Here is a 16,733-nt window from a genome sequence, read left to right on the forward strand (position 1 = left end):
ATGATGTAGAAACAGAGGAACATGTTTTGATTAAATGTAGAAAGTATGAAAGCCAAAGAAGATTATTAAAAACGGAACTAGGTGTTAGTAGGGAATTAAAACTTAAGAAGGTGATCGATCAGCTGAATAGTATTGAGGGGAAAAAGAAATTTTTTTGTTTTTTAAAAACACTGGGATCTTTAAGAGAATTTGAGGTGTAGACGGTAGGAGTCAATAGAGGGCAGTAGTGCAACGAATTGGATGTAAGCTGCCGTTAAAACCAAAAGAAGAAGAAGAAGAAGAAGAAGATGATGATTCCTGGCAGCGGGTGGCGACAACGAGCTGGATTCCTCAAGTGGCGCAGAAGAAGTGCAAACTGTTAGCTACCAGGCAGGTAACAGAAACATTACATCTTTTTCTTTTCGTATTTGTTCTAAATATGCTGTGCAATCATTAAAATAATTTGGGTAACAATGCTGAGATACAGATTAGACATTGAAGACGTGGTTGAAACGTGTTGAAACGTGGATTTATCCAGCCGAAGTAGCTTGAGTTAGCATTATTTTGTAGCAACTGCTAACTGAAATGAGTCTTCAGTTGATTTTAATAAGACATAAAATATGGTTTATTGAACTACGCTTAACTTAATATAGTGCGGATTTCTTACGAGACGTTTCTGAGTGTTTAGTTTGAAATGAGCACTGAACGTTAAGTATTGATGAACTTGTGTTTTGCTAGTTGTTTAAATGAACGATGGATCAGAAGATTCCTTATGATGACTACCAGCTCCCAGTGGTTTTCCTGCCTTCATATGAAAACCCACCGGCTTGGATTCCTCCTCAGGAGGTAAGACGAGACATAAACTGTTCTGGTCAAATCTAGTCTGTAGGGGAAGGAAGATCTGCGGACCGCAATAAACAAAACTTTAGTTTCGTAGTGTTTTTGTCAGTAAATTTGAATAACATTAAAAAGTTCATTTATGTTAGTCATCTTGTCACATCGATTCATTTCACATATACAGTGGTATATTTTAAGCGTTTATTCGTGTTTCATTTAGATGATTATGACTTGCATGCACTGAAAATGCAAAATTAAATTTCTGAAAGAATATAACATATTAGCAATAATTTTTTTAAAAAGGCTGACAAGAAGAATGCTATATGAAAAACAGTAATTAAAAACAGAGTTTTGGTTTTCCTTCATACTAAAAAGCTTTAATAGTACACTACAGTTTGTACTTAAAGAAGTTCCAAATTGAGTGTTTTATTTGCTTATTGTGCCATTTTACAATAATAATTATAGTTTTTTATTAAAACTACAACTCTTACTTTTCAAGCTTGAACCTTGGTTATTCAGTGGTTTCTTCTTGTTTTCTTTATTTATTTGCATGGAGACAAATGTTAAGTACAAGCAAATACTAAACACACTAGCATTTATAGCATTAGCTGGTTTGCAGTGCATGTCCCCAGATGGACCTTAAATAACATGAAACAATTTAAAAGATAGTAAAACATGTCAGGATAAAATATCACACACAATATAAATCCTAACCTAAAACTGCACACTTGTTATCTTAAACTCAATTTTTAAATCTGTGATGCCTTTTCTTCTGTTTGTGAAAATTAATAATAAAATTATGTAACAGAAATGCGACTAAATTTAGTAGTAGTTCCCAAGTGCTTATTGTGCAGAATACTTTATTTAACAGATGTTTCCCTCCATATATTACCAAGTGTAATTTTAAAACTATGTTACCTTGTAAAGAGTGATGGCTGAAGTCTTTAACACAAAGACTTGCTTGTCTTTTCCAATCTGAAATATTTGCAAACTGTCAAATCTGTCATTCTTGTTAGTAAGAAAAAAGTGTAGGAGCCCATAAAAACAGTAGGACACATAATTTACCAGGAGCTAATTTTACAGTACTGGTTTAAAAAAAAATAGCCCTTTGCCCAGCTGCTGAACCGAAAGAAAATAACTGGTTTCTGATTTTACCAGAGTATGGCCAGCTACAATTACAGCCCCGGGGGAATAATTGGGGACCTGAAGATTGGAAAAGGACATGTGGATTATTTACTCTCCAGGCCACAATTATTTTCCTTGACAGCAGGGCAGTGGCATCTTTCCAACTTATACAATATAGCATAAGGATGTTTTATTGAAGAAGAACCTTATGATACATTTATTTAATTTACATGTAAACACATCAAAACGTATTTTTTTATTTTCTTTATAAGAGTTTTATTACCTTCTATCTCTTTGTATACAGCGTTGCTGGTTTTTTTTTTTTTTTGTAATTTGTGACCAAGGATTTGCTACAAAATTACAGAAAATGTTTGTTTTGAAACATAAAAAAGTTCTGGAGCTTCACAAATTCAGTCAAACCACATATTACATAAGTCCATTTGTAATTTAAAGGAAAATTAAAGTGGAGAAAAGCATAAGCTACTAAATTAGTCAAATAAAAATACTGAAGTGAACTGAAATAAAGTTGATTTGAACCAGTCAGTTAGTGAGATGGAAATAGGTCAAAGATACTAGTTGTTGGATTATAAATTGATGACAGTTTCAACTAAGAAAGAAAACTCAAAATGTTCAAATACAGACGGACCAAAGGCAGGAGCGACGTATGACCCGACACAGGAAACAATATTTGTTTTGCTGCTTCGGTTCAGTATTTGACTTTAACCTTTTACTGAAAATATGACGATGTCTTCAGTTATCATTGCATCTGAAAGCTGTTGAACTCATTAGTAAGGATGTACAGTCAGGCCTAATGACATTTTCTCCTGGTTGAGTAACATTTGAACAAAGACGGTAAAGTTAACAGATGATAGTCGCTGATTATCTTGTGTGTCCTGCTTAGACTTGTTCATTACACATTTACGGTTAAATCAGTTAACAGGGTTAGTCTTTTTGTAATTTTGTAACTATAATTATGTGATTAGAAATTATATATGTCCTCAATAAGGTTGTTTTTAAGTAGATTATTACATTTTATTCTAATTTAAAAGTAGATTTTCTTAATATTTGTTGGATTTACCTTTTACTCTATACTTGAGTTTTCTTCATCACGTTTTCTCACAGTAATTTACGGGATTTCGACCCGTTTCTCCTGACAAAACTGCTGTAACTGAGTCCGATTTGCAGACTGCCTCGCTCACACACATTATCAGCTACTGTAAAATTATTACTGTAAAAAAATTGTAATTACTGTAAAGATAATGACTTTGACTTTCACACAAATACACGTTCATTCATCTCTAGGATACAGAGCCAGGCTCTTTCCTTAATAATACAACGGCACCAAATGTAGGCATTTATTTTTTATCGTAAAAAACAAAACTGACAGTTTTACTAGAAATTTTTGTTTCACTATTTGTTCTGCAAGAGCATCAATAAATATCAGTAAATTTAAAAAATATGATTGAATGTAGGTTTTGTGTGCAGGTTAGTGTGTAAATTTCACTTGTTTAAGTTGCGTCATGTTTCAAATAGAAATATTTTTCAAGAACCGTATTTGTGACGTTACGAATACTCTGCAGTCACAGCCATAGATGCCTAAAAAAGAAGCAATAAATAGTTTTTTAAAAATCATAATTTTATCAGTATTACAATAGTACCACAAAATATTACAAAAAATGTAAGCCCATATTGCCCATCTCTAGCTGGCACAAATATTTTTAGGCTGTTTACCTTTGCACATTTATCTCTGAACAGATCAACTCGGCACCCTCAAGCATCTCAAATTATTCTTAAGAATAATTTCTACTGTCTCTTTACGTATTTATTTTTATTTCCCCCTGATGACTCACAAGAAATCATTTGAACTGGTGTATTTTGGTTTGAAATACACCAGTTTAAATGTTAATTAACCTCAAAGAAGCCAACAAAAGGCGTTCATAATACATGCAAACGTCCGACTTAAATGAGGAATTCTCTCATTATTCTGGCTTATAGCAACTGTTCTGGCTGTCACACCGTGTATGTACGTTCCTGGGCTTCACTGTGTATTTCTTGGTTCCCTGTTAGAGGGTTCATCACCCAGACTACAACAACGAGCTCACCCAGTTCCTCCCTCGCACCATCGTGTTGAAGAAACCTCCAGGAGCCCAGCTGGGTTTTAACATCCGAGGAGGCAAGGCATCACAACTAGGAATCTTTATTTCCAAGGTGTGTGCAGGTGTAGTTAGCAGGCCTCCTAAACTTTTATTTTGTGTTTGAAAGACCCATATATTGTGGTAATAAATAATATTTTGTGTCTTTTGTGGTGTCAGGTGGTCCCAGATTCAGACGCCCACAGAGCAGGACTGCAGGAAGGAGATCAGGTTCTCTCTGTGAATGATGTGGATTTCCAAGACATAGAGCATTCGAGAGTAAGTCACAGCAGAACCAGTGAAAGTTAAAGTTAATTCATCCACAGTATTTACTCCGTTTAGCAACTCAGAAGGTAGGGAGACTTTGAAATGTGTTGTTGTAGGTCTGAATTGTCTTCTGGTTCAGCTGCAAATTATTTGGATCATCATCTCACTGCTTAGGTTTGACAAAAGACAGTGTTGGTATATTTAGTCTAAAATGTAAAACCTAATGTTTTTAGTATATGCTTCTTTCATTTTTAGCAGAAAAATTTCACCTGTAAATATGACATAAAAGTACTTGTTGGCCATTCTTCAAAATGGGAAAGAGAAGAAAACGGGCCATTTAAGTAATACAGATAATGCCTTTTTTTTGTTTTTATAAATGATCAAATGGCTGTAAAAAACCAAAATGGTTAGAATTCAAAATTTTCCCATTTCTAAAGTCACAGCAATAATTTAAAAAATCAAAACAGCTGGAAACACCCAGTGAGGATAGTGAGGGAGGCAAAGGTCCAAAACTACGACGGCGTAGTAGAGCAGCGTAGATACGAAAAAACGGAGGAGTAAATTTCTACCAAAAAATTCACAGGAATTTTCTAGAAAAAATAAGGACATTTGAGTTTGAAATGTTGAAAATTTGCTAGAAAAAAACCTGAAGAATTTCTGTATTAAAAGTTGTAAATTTGCTAGAAAAAAGCCCAGAAACTAGAAACTAAAACTTTTTCTTTCTTGAACATTTCTGAGATCAATCTAAAAAAAAGATTTTTAGATGATTCTTTTGACTCTTCAAAAAGTGAGTGTGGTTTGTTTTTTGAGATTTACCTCAGAAGTAGACTTTTTTTGTTGTTGTTTTTTTCTACCTACAATCGCCCCAATTTGCCGTCATACAAAGCTCATTCCTACTTGTGGTGAAATTTTGATACGAGATTGTGACGATAAAAGACAATTATTTGTCAATGTTGACATAAAGTGAGCTGCTCACAAAGCTTTTATTCTGTAAGCTTCTGTTCTGTTTAAGCACGTTACATTTTAAAAGTTTGAAGAACGAGTAGTGCAAGTCGTGAAATTAATCACCAGTCGGCGACAACATTTGTCACCCTCTTTAGGCGGTAGAGATTCTGAAGACTGCCCGGGAAATTGTGATGAAGGTTCGCTTCTTTCCTTACAGTAAGTGCTTTGTTTCATACAAAGGCGTGTTTACAGATTTGGTTTGTCTGGTTTCATTCAGTGAATGTTTGTGCAGGCTACAGGAGGAGTAAAGAATTGACACTATCAGATGAAATGTGTTGAACACCCTGTTGTAACACTGATCTCACCTGTGATAACATAAATGTTTTTCTTTGTGCTCATTTAACTATTAATTTGTACCCTATCCAGTCAACATGCTGTATCTTGTTTGGCTTAGATTGAATCTTCCATTTTCTTAACCTGTGAGAGCTTTTTCTACCTTTTTCTGCATTTGAGTATCGAAAAGAAAAGCATATATCAGGATTTGGATGATTCTCAGCAGATGTCATCCTGTTGTGACACCAGCAAACAAAGATCAAAATCTGTTGGATTTTTAAAAGTTTCAAGGAGAAAAACAGAAAAGCTTTCCCGAATTATCTCATAATGATTCGTTTTTCAGCTCAATAATGGTTTTCTCTGTTCTTCCCATCAGACTACCAAAGGCAAAAGGAGAGAACTGTCCACTAGGGGGCAGCAGCGTTCCTAAAACACTTCATTCGACGTCATTTTTCTGCTCCTCAGACTCCTAAGCACTCTACCGCAGCTTCAAGATGACAGATTGTTGGTCTCATTCAAACTCCTCCATGTTGGGAACATCCATTCTCTGGTGTAGAGTTTAAAGATGGTGAAATGTTGTCAGCTGTACTGCAATATTTGATAGTTTCTGCCACATTATGGTCCAATCATATAGTGTTATGCTTTGCATTTGAAAATGTATCATTGTAATCTCAATTATTGATTTTTAAAAAAGGGTTTTAATGTAATTTAGTACTGATAATGTCTCATCTATGTTTAATAGCATTTTGAAGTCCCAAATGGTACAGATTAGCGCACTAATCTTGACATTAGACACTAAAACGAAACATTAAAACACTGACGGAAATAATTTATGGGGACATTAACTGTAAGGGAAAATTGTGCAAGACTTCTGATAAATTTTAAGTATTTCTGTGTCTGTGTCACTTTACAAGTTTTTGAGTATTTATCAAATATTTTAATTGTGTATGAAATTATACAAACTGTAAATATGGATACTAATTTTAATATTATCCCATTTTTGTACAGTTTTTCCATTCAAGAAACATGAACAAATTCACGTGCCAAAAGGTTAACATGGATTCATAAGACATTGTTATACTTTTATTATGAAATGTTCATAATTAAAAAACATTGCTTGAGAATTTCAGTGCATTAAGTGTTTAACTACATTCATTATTGATGTCACTTCCCTCTTTTTCCCTGGAGGATGTTGACATGAACTTTGTACCAGGTGTCAGTAACAGCCCAGGTAATTATTACATACCAGGAATTCATGACAAATGAGCCAATGAATTAGTAGATGACACAGGGAACAAATATTGTAACTTATTTAGTACTTAGTAATAACCCTCATTTCCTCTGTGGGACGATGTAAAGTAAAATTCTCCAAACAAGGTGTGCATTGACCTCCAAAGAAGAGTTGAACTGTGATCTTATCTGATCAAACTGCACATTCCTAGTATTTTTTTTTTTTTTTTTAGCTCGTCCAAATTTTCACCTTTGTCCCTTGAAGCATACTTCTACATACTTTTTCTTCAGCAGTGGAGTCTTGTGCAGTGCGGCCACAGAAATTAAGTGATACTTACAGGTTCAGAAATGCATTTTTGACAAATTGTGTTATGTGTTGCAACAATAAGGCTGCAAAGATGTTGAGAAAGTTCTTAGTTGTTATTCAGCATTGCATGCTTTATGTGCCAAACCGTCAGCAAAGTGCAGGATTGATTTAATTCATCACATAGTTTGTGGAATAATTTTAGATCTCTTTGTAGATTAATTGGATTGATACCAGTACTTGTTAAAATCAGTAGAAAAGGATAAAAACAATGTTTGCCAAATTGTACCAAGAAAGATTCTGTACATTATACAAAAGTTTGCCAAGCATTTGCACAAACGTTTATTAAAAGGCTGTAATTTTAGGTTGATCATTTAAACTCGACTCATGATGATTTGACGTTTTTCGTAAACGCAACGTGGCACATAAAAGCTGAATGACCCAAGCTGAAAGCTTTTCTGTGCACTGGAAGAACTGGTACCAGACCTGAGAACGAACTGGTTTGTTCCAGAACGAGTCGCAGAACTTGTTCCACTCTGCCTGTAGAGAAACCGACCTCGTACGAGGAATCCAGTCAGTAGGGATCACTGTGGTATGTCGGGCTTTGTTAGCTTTATTTTAAAAAGTCAACCTGAAATATTCTGAGAACATAAAAAAAAACACCTTCAGCCAAACAGGCTTCATCAGTTTAGTGTAATAAATAAACGTTACCAAATATTTCACATGGTTTCAACCAAACTCAAATGGTTAACCAACATTGCTATTTACATAAAATGTTTCTCTTTGAGGGAATGTCTTTGGCATATGTTACTTCATTTGATTGCACAACTTCTTCATTACACATTGAAGGGGACAAATCTAGCCGGTCAATAATTAACTAGTACATAGTATTTTCCTGAAAAACGGCCAAATCTCTGTCAACATGCTAACATAAAACCTGCGTTGTGTCATTTTCACTGGACATATGCATGAGTTTAGAAAATAAAGGAAGTCTCTGAGGTTCTAACAGAAAGTTGCATTTTAGGAATTAAGACTGAGCATGGTCTAAATTTTAGTAAACAGACACCAAAAATATGCCAATATCTAACAGTCGTACTCCATTTCCTTTTACATTAAGCTTTGTGTTTTTTTTCCATATGTAGAAAATAAATATCCTGGCCAAAGACCCGTTCTGTTGTGCTTCTTTAAAAATATCCACCACCTCTGTTCCTATACACAAGCTTAGATTCAAAGAGGTGAATGGTACCTTGATCTGAGCTCTTTTCTGCATTAAGACATTTGTAAACACTTCATACTTCTGTAAGGCACACTGATATAAGACTGAAGGATTTTAGGTGACGTTGCAGAAAGCTGGGAGTCGTAAAGTCTCTCTTAAAAAAACACTATACAGGTCACCCCCACTCTCTCTTATCGGCCACCTTTCCTTTTTCACTTGTGCGACTTTTAGCTGCTGTCTTCAGCGTCCTGACCGTCCAGTTTGGAGCTTTCATCCACGTTTTCGAGAGAGTCCGCTCTCTGTATGGACAGCAAGGCAGGGTCCATGTAGGAGAGCTTGCTCTGCTTCGGGTTGAGCCAGGCCTTCACGTCGGGAGAGTTCTTCTTTTTCCATGCCGGGTAGTTCTTTCCCGCCTGGTGCACGCTATTCAACACCTGGAAAGATAAGAGAGGCCGATCAGAACGGCTGCTTTATGACGGAAAAGATTTCTGCCACACCTCCACTCTCGGCAAACAATGCTAAAGGTAAAAAGGTTTACATAAATCACTGCGACAGATTGTATTGAAGGTGGATTAGTCAAACGTGAAAGATTGTGAGAAACTCACTCTTTCACCAAGTGGAAACATAAAGGGAAAAAAAAAACAAGTACACATATTCTAACTGGTTTTAAACCTGTTAGAATATGGTTTAAATATAGGTTTAAATAGGCAAAAATAAAACTCATAAAGCAGTCAGTATGTATACATTTGGCTGCTTTGTAACACTGTCTCTTTTTAATCAAAGAAATCCCCATTAAAAACAATTAGACTTGAAGGCTTTCTCTCCGATTCCACACAAAACATTTACCTCACATAAACTTTACCAAATATTTCACTGGCCAACTAAAAAGACACACGATCCAAAAACTTATTGCATATAGTTTTATTTTGGAACTTATTTTCATCGTTTAATGGATGTGATCCCATAAACAATGATCTGATCCCCATTTATCAGATCATGTTAATCTTATGAAAGATACAAAACTATGACCTCTGATCAAACCAAAACAACTGAGCTGCAGCAGTAAACCAAATCTCCTTACAGCACAGCTTACTTATACAGGATGTGATTAGATTAAAGAACCCGAATCAGTTTTCAAATTAAGTTCAGAATATCCACATTACAAGCAAGAACTGATGCAAGGTCATTATGTTTACATACCCAACTTTTTTTGGTAGACCAAAAGTTTAAAATAAGAAAGAAATGTAAAGAGGACAAGGACTAGCTGTGAGCAGAAGTATGACTTATGGTTGGTACCAAATGTCCAGTTTCTTTGGCCAAAACTGGGACAGAATGACCAGCAATTGGCTTTGTTGGCTAGTAAGGAAGTTTTTGATACAATCATTAGAAAATATATTGTTTTTACACCCAAAACTTGGGTAGAAAATGATTAACACTCCCAATGAATTGAGTATTGAAGTGCATAAATGTTGTTTGATTTACCTTCCTCCTGATTTTCTTTGTTTTGTCTCTGCTAGTATCACAACTAGGCTGAAGTTGACAGGTTTTTGGTTTTACTTCAGTATTTTTCATGCTAGCTCTGACACCCAAGCACCCAAGCTCACAAAACGCATTGTTTGCTTATTTTATGATTTTATTGTGCCAAACAGCCTAGATTTTGTATCAGCTCCCATTCAAAGTATAACGTCTACCGTCCTCGGAAAGGAGACGCTTGTAGCTCTGCACTTCTGTTTCGCTACAGGGCATAAGCAGCTGCAAAAACTTGTAAACGTGTCTCTAAATAGTTTCAATTGAGGCAAGATCTGAAACCTGGGGAACGGGTTCTGCTGGGCGACCAGGTAACACCATGAGCTGAGATTCTCCTTTGTCAGCAGCGAGTTTTACCTAGACAAGGCCCTTCAGTTGTGTTTCTATGGTTACCATTGTTAAAGACACATGAAACCTGAACTCAGGCCTGTCACATGTGTACATTTTATGTTCTCTTAAGGGACACACACCCACATCTGTAGAAACGCCGACACACGTTTTGAGACGACTTGAGCTAGTGAGGTCTTGATCCGTTTAAATTTGTGGCAGAACTTACCCGAGGAGCGAGGACTTGGGACGCTTTGTTCACCACCCATTTTGGAAGAGAACCTTACAGAAAAACACATAAATGAGATACAAATATCTCCGAAAATGTTAGGTAAGGATGTTCAGGATCTGGCTGGGTGTTTTCTTACCTTTTGGGTCAGCTTGTGAAAGGTAAATGAAAATACAGCTGTTTGGTCCTGTAGCTTTGACGTAATAACCAGTCAGGATTGACACTGCTCTTACAAATTTGTTTTTTACCGCGAAGTCCTGCAAGCAAGACACGGACAGTTGCAGAAATAGTGAGAAAAACAGATGTGTGTACATTAGATTAAGTCGTTTGGAGGAAGACACATACCGGGTGTTTGACAGAGAAGTTCATGACAATGTACTCGTCCCCCTTCACCTGCCATGAACGCAGAGTCACAACGTCTCTGTTCTTTATCGGCTTTGGACAGCGCCCTGCATATGGAGGCGAAAAAGTAAAAACATAACATTTTCCATTAGTTTCACGGCCATGGATCCACGTGTTGTGACAATAAATAGGCTAGTGAAACAAGACGCCACTCAGTCTTCATGGGAAAATCTGAACAGGAGCAACAGGTTTGTGGAAAGATTAAAAGCAGTGACTATGTCTCACACAGAAGGTTATAAGAAGTGGCTTTTACTAAGAAAATAAAGCAATTACAAAACTGTAAAGCAAAACCTTCACTTTAGATTAACAGAAAGGAGTACTCACATGAGTAGTAGCCCACATCCGCATTGTCAGAGAGCTTGGCGATGTCATAACTCTCCATCATGTTGGCGTCCCATTCCTTACGGTACTGACCGTCATGAATGACGTCGTACATGGTGGCAGCCGGCACATCTTCGATGTTCATTCTGCACTGAAACAGGAACAGCGTTTATTAAAATATATACGACGACACATCTTTCTAAGCTTTTCATCTTCTACCTCACAAAGAAACAGAGTAATGGACAGGTGTACAAACATTACTAATAAATCAATATTCTTGTAAAGACATCATTTTGTGCCATAAATGTGTCTGTTCTCTTATCTTTTGGATTGCATATCACAGCTTGTACTTTAATGAAACTTTAGAGGTTACGTGCAGCAGGTTGAAGATGCTTTCGTGGAACTTGCATGACGTCCTCAAAAAACTTGCTTGTTCTTTATCAAGATGAATTGTTGGAACTTATCTGTACCATTCATATAAACAGCAGGCAGCTTTCCTGGAACTTACCTGAACTTAAACTGAACTCACATTTAGCTACATGCCTATAATTTCTTTGCAGCCATCACAGCCATCATCCTAAATTACTTACCTGTAATTTAGGATGCTAAAAAGTAGTAATAAGCTCCATAGAAACGCCAGGTGAGTTTCTTGATAATCACAGATGCATTTTAGGAAAGTTTCTGAAAATTCCTACAAAAGTTTCAGTAGAGCTCCTGGACACTAGACCATGTTCATTATTTACTTCATTTCTGAAGAGGATCTCAAAAGTTTGCCGATTTGAGAAACGCTGAGTGAGGTACATTAGCCAACACTCTGGCTTACAAAGGAGCAAAACAGAATTATCATTAGCATTTAAAGTAACTTACCTTGATTTTATGGACTTTTGGTGAGTTGATCCCCTTGTCTGGAAGAACTTCGATCCAAACCTGCTTTCCACTATCGTCATACTTTTTCAGCCAGTTCTCGGAGGCCAAACATTGCCTCTTGAAGTCCTCAAATGCCTCCTCGTTGGGTAAAATACTCATGTTTTGATTATAAAATAAATCTCAGGTCACTTCAGTCCAGTTAGAGATCCTTCGCCAGACGGTAAAGGTTGTTCTGCGGCTACCTGTCTCTGCGTTGATGCATTTATACCCACCGATCAAGTCGGGCAGGATTCCCGGGTTAATTCCTGAGCCATTCCTCTGAACAATGACAGCCTCTCCCTCTGACGTGAGAGCGCTTCCGGAATCCAGGTGTGCGTAAACGGAGAAAAAAGGGCCAGGCCCCGCCCTAAAACACAGGTCTACGCGCTAACAGCCGCCATTATTTAAACAATAAAACATATTTTCTCCAGGTGGAAACTAATACTAAAAGACATAAAGAGACTTAGAATTGGCAGCTAGATTCTTTAATTGTGTCGAGATTGCGGGAGGCTTAACGGAGTGGGTGTGTGAAGATTACTCAGGGTTGACGTAGCCACATCACGACTTTTTACAAAAGTAGGCGTACACTGAAAAAACAAACTGTTGGAATTAACCAGAACATTTTACTCCTAATTTTAATACTTACTTAAAATGTGCTCGGTTCAAACACAATTTTAAGTTAGTGGTGTTGTTTTATTACACAGACACATTTGTTAAGTTCGCTTCTGTTATGGAAGCGAACAGAAGGTGGAAATCAAAGGAAGTGTTTTTGAATTACATTTTCACTAATCAAATAAAACATAATTAAAGTTGTAAACTCTAATAACACTACGGTTGTATTATAAAGACTTATTTATAACACAAATAAATAAAAAAACAAAAGAAAACTTGTTTAGAGCCGACTTAATTTTTTATGATAAATATCTACTGTAGTAATTTGTTGTCATTGTTTAAAAAACACAGTCTATTTTTAGGATTTTGGAATAAAGAAAAATGACAAACTATACATTTTCCTCTACATATTTATGGCAAATAAATAAAAAAACAGGTAATTTCCAACCAAGTGATGAGAAAAATAGATCTGAAATTTACTGGTACTTGTAGTGACATTCTATTGTGGAAATTCAATGCAGTTACTCCATGAAAAACTACTAAGTATTATTTTATCTATATTTAAAAAAAATATTAGTTGGTTCTTTATCGTTTTCGTCAAAGTTAAGAGTCAAAGGTTATTAAGAGTCAAAGATTGTACACTCCTTCACTAGGATAGGAGCATACTTATTATTTCCAAGTCAGGATAAAACATTGTTTAAATACTTCAAACCTACAAGTTAAAGCAATCAATACAAGATATTTGATTAATACAAATACTTTCATAACTACAGTAGTATAATCAATCATCTTTATTTTTTCTTCCATCTGTTATCTATTTAAAAGCAACAAGAAAATGTTACGTAAATAGTAAAACTGCATGATTTCAGGAAGATAAATAACTGAACCACTACAGATGAAATAATGATATTTATTACAACTGACCCACATTTGTCTGACTCATTTCTTTGTTCACCATTAAACAAAAAGTCCCCACAACACATTCTGGCTGTTGTCAGTGAGGACAGAGTCAGTCCAACTGGCCAAGTTTATAACAAGCATTGATGCATGACACATGAAATATGGTGCTTTGCACCTAAACATTATTTTCTGATTGCAATATTACACATGTTGACATTGCAATGCAATTTCATATACTGTAAATGGTAATGCATTTATTTAATTCATTCTAACGACATGTTATGAAAACATTTTCCTCATCAACGCCTGCCAATATCTGCCATTTACCCTGAAGCAAAATCTTCCTCTGGGTAAAAAAAGTTCAGCAACTTGATTTCTTCTACACAGGAACTTTTTAACCACAAGTTATCCCAGTTTCAAATGGACGTCTATAAACATGTCAGCACATGAAATGAAAATATTGGCTGACTGAATCAACATATTCAGTGACATTTTAATCAAAATAAGCAAAAATGAAGGAGTTTATTCTGTAGAACGTAACTGCTGTTGGATATAATGGTTACAAACATATGTTTGGTTTGTTTTTTGTATTTTATTGACTTATAATCAACATCCCCATAAAATCTGTTTTTATTGTGTAAACTGGGCTGGAATTGTAAATAAAGTAAGGTAATTCCTCTGTAATTCTGTTGTACAATGAATCAGAAAAACTCCCAAATTACTAATCTGAACAAGTTTTCTCTGGCTGCTTAAGGGTTATTCTAATAGACGGTGAATAACCGCTCCAGTCGTTGGCAGCCTCTGAAGACACTGGTGTCCTGAGCCTTTTATATGCGTCAGCTTACTGCTAGCTCACAAGACAATTGACCCTTTTTTTTCTTTTGATACAGGTACACACACCAGCTTAAGGAGGTTTCCATCAGCTTATGAAAGTAAATAAAAGCATCTCCAACTTGATTCTGCCACCTTTGTTTGTCATTGCTTTTAGAAAAATGCATATTTTAGGACGGCTTTTCGTAGATTAAACTACTCACTGCACTACAATCAATTATGTACTTAGCCTAAAGCTACATGTATTCTGCCATGTTTTCTTCCATGTCTTGTTTTATATTTATTTCATTTGTAAAAGCTGTTTTAGTGATGTAATCCATACGATGTGTTGATAAGACCCTAACTATAACAACAGGCGGCGCATTACTGCAGCTAAACGTGGATCTAAACTAAACTAAACCGTTTTTCATCATGGAAATGAAACATGGTGGATTCTGAGCTTTTTCTTCCATGTGCAAACTGCAAACATGCTACCTTCTTACCTCTCCTCTATAAAGGCCAGATTAGTGGAGTTCATGACTAATAGTCTTGCTTTCAGCTGTACTGCACATCGTCACAGTCCCACGCTTTCACAAAGCTCCTAGAGCAACCCATTCTTTCACAAATGTTTGTTGAAGAAGTCAGAATGTCAAGGAGCTGCGTTTTATCCACACACGGCTGTGGAAATGAGGTCTGGAATGGTGACTCAGTCATTTTGAAGCATACTGTTGTATTACACATAAGAATCCTTGATTTTCCAGTCATCTGAGGAAAACCTCTGTTGCACCTTAGGTGACCTTTTGTGCTTCCTTGAACAGGTCAGAATAGGTCTACAGGCAGTACAAAACATGTCCATTACATTAGATAATGAGATATTTTAGTTTGCTCAGTTCTGGCTGTTTTGAGCTCATTTCAGAATGAACTTGTCACTTTAAGTCTGCTGCTGGCCACGCCGACCAACTCAGCGTTTACACTCGCATGTGAAAATGGCTGCAAAAAGATGCACGGTTGTACAATTTACATCTGTGAAAAGCATTAGTAGAGCATCCTCCTCAACCAACAAGAACGCAGAAAGTGGTTCTGAATAAGTTAACATCAAAACACTTTGTCTTTTCCAGCAGCCATTGGGAAAGTACATACAACAGTAAAACCAGTTCACCAGTGCTGGAACTCAGCTCCCGTTTCTAGGTGACAGGCAAAACTCAGCTTGGGTTGCTAGGTAACGGGTTGGGCTTCACTGGGCCTGCTAGGTGAGAGGCAGTGCCTGCTGATTTGTGATGTTACATCATGGAGGTTTTGAAAAGGTTCAGTTTTCAGGCACCAAAAAAACATGAATTTATTGCCAAAAACATTCACTTACACTGATGATGATATTTAAGTATGATGATGATACAATATTTATACAATATTAGAGCTATATTAAAATATGCATATAATTCATTTTTAAATAAAATTCACATTTTAATGCTAAAAATGCAATAACAGCTTTTCTTTAGTGAATGCTTGATCATTTGTAGCAAAGGATGCAACTGCAGCTTAAAATAATTAACATTTTTGACTTAACATTTTATCAATGTTAAGTCAGCATGTGCTTGACTTAACATTAAAACAGTGAAGGGCTACTCTGGTGATTTTTTTTTTAAATCAACCAGTTAATATTTGGACAACCAAAAGTACTTGATAGGATATTGTTTTTCACAGGATTTGAACCAGGTGAAGCTAAAACTATACCACTCGAGTGAACATATTTACATACAAATCAACCTGCCAATTGGGACCAGAGATGGAAATTAACAAGCTGGCTATAATCTCATAATTATTGTCCCAATAAACAAAACCAAACTTGGAAAATTAATATTTTTTTGTGGCTCTGTCATTCCCTCTGCAAAAATGCCTCGTCTTAAGCGTCTGTATGCTCCAGTTAATAAAAGATTAACTAAATGAGTTGATGATTGATTAGTCACTATTGATTATTGCAGCCCTACCAGAAATGGAAATTATTTTGACACTCCTTGTGTAGTTCGTAGTGAAAGTGGGTCGTAATTAGGTCACTTTTTAAGCCAGTTGGCGGTACAGTTTTATTTTAGGGTATAAGAGTAAAAAAAAAATCCTGATTTGAATTGAGATGAGTCCTCAATTGAATTTAAAGTATAAAAAATGAGGTTAAATTGAATGACTATCCACTGGTTCCAATGTTGGTGGATTGATTCTACAAGTTGAAATTCATTCAGAAGGAGGAAAGCTGGTGTTCATAGCCACTCCCCTCTGTTGTAAAACTTCATACCATTGACTCAGTGAGTAGTTTCAGTCACACACCCACACAGGACAGGT

General features: G+C 36.0%; 2 protein-coding genes across 3 annotated transcripts; one reads left to right on the forward strand and one right to left on the reverse strand.

Annotated features, from left to right (window-relative positions):
• Window positions 1-262: 262 nt before the first annotated feature.
• pdzd11 (PDZ domain containing 11) lies at window positions 263-6,742 on the forward strand. 2 transcript variants are annotated; one of them, XM_008420758.2, is made up of 6 exons: window positions 263-373; window positions 718-825; window positions 4,009-4,149; window positions 4,254-4,352; window positions 5,441-5,501; window positions 5,995-6,742. In XM_008420758.2, exons 2-6 carry the CDS (start codon window positions 733-735, stop codon window positions 6,027-6,029), a joined length of 429 nt encoding a protein of 142 aa, XP_008418980.1. In that variant the 5' UTR covers window positions 263-373; window positions 718-732; the 3' UTR covers window positions 6,030-6,742. The 2 variants fall into 2 exon arrangements, with proteins under 2 accessions (XP_008418980.1, XP_008418981.1); XM_008420759.2 differs by having other exon boundaries at window positions 275-369.
• A 320-nt stretch (window positions 6,743-7,062) lies between these two features.
• Window positions 7,063-12,866, reverse strand: stard14 (START domain containing 14). Its single transcript, XM_008420757.2, has 6 exons — window positions 12,042-12,866; window positions 11,178-11,325; window positions 10,797-10,900; window positions 10,591-10,708; window positions 10,452-10,504; window positions 7,063-8,802 (listed from the first exon to the last, which is right to left on the reverse strand). The coding sequence occupies exons 1-6, from the start codon at window positions 12,198-12,200 to the stop codon at window positions 8,596-8,598; spliced, it is 789 nt and encodes a 262-aa protein (XP_008418979.1). The 5' UTR covers window positions 12,201-12,866; the 3' UTR covers window positions 7,063-8,595.
• Window positions 12,867-16,733: the final 3,867 nt, after the last annotated feature.

This window comes from Poecilia reticulata, linkage group LG10, assembly GCF_000633615.1.
Source record: "Poecilia reticulata strain Guanapo linkage group LG10, Guppy_female_1.0+MT, whole genome shotgun sequence".
Classification (NCBI taxonomy): domain Eukaryota; kingdom Metazoa; phylum Chordata; class Actinopteri; order Cyprinodontiformes; family Poeciliidae; genus Poecilia; species Poecilia reticulata.

Excerpts from the sequence above, each read along its gene's own strand:
- pdzd11 (XM_008420758.2), top strand. The coding sequence starts at position 733 with ATGGATCAGAAGATTCCTTATGATGACTACCAGCTCCCAGTGGTTTTC. Across the intron at positions 826-4,008 it reads CTTGGATTCCTCCTCAGGAG|AGGGTTCATCACCCAGACTA; the intron begins GTAAGACGAGAC and ends GTTCCCTGTTAG. Across the intron at positions 4,353-5,440 it reads AAGACATAGAGCATTCGAGA|GCGGTAGAGATTCTGAAGAC; the intron begins GTAAGTCACAGC and ends CACCCTCTTTAG.
- stard14 (XM_008420757.2), bottom strand. The coding sequence starts at position 12,200 with ATGAGTATTTTACCCAACGAGGAGGCATTTGAGGACTTCAAGAGGCAA. Across the intron at positions 11,326-12,041 it reads CAAAAGTCCATAAAATCAAG|TGCAGAATGAACATCGAAGA; the intron begins GTAAGTTACTTT and ends TTCCTGTTTCAG. Across the intron at positions 10,901-11,177 it reads GGATGTGGGCTACTACTCAT|GGCGCTGTCCAAAGCCGATA; the intron begins GTGAGTACTCCT and ends CTCCATATGCAG.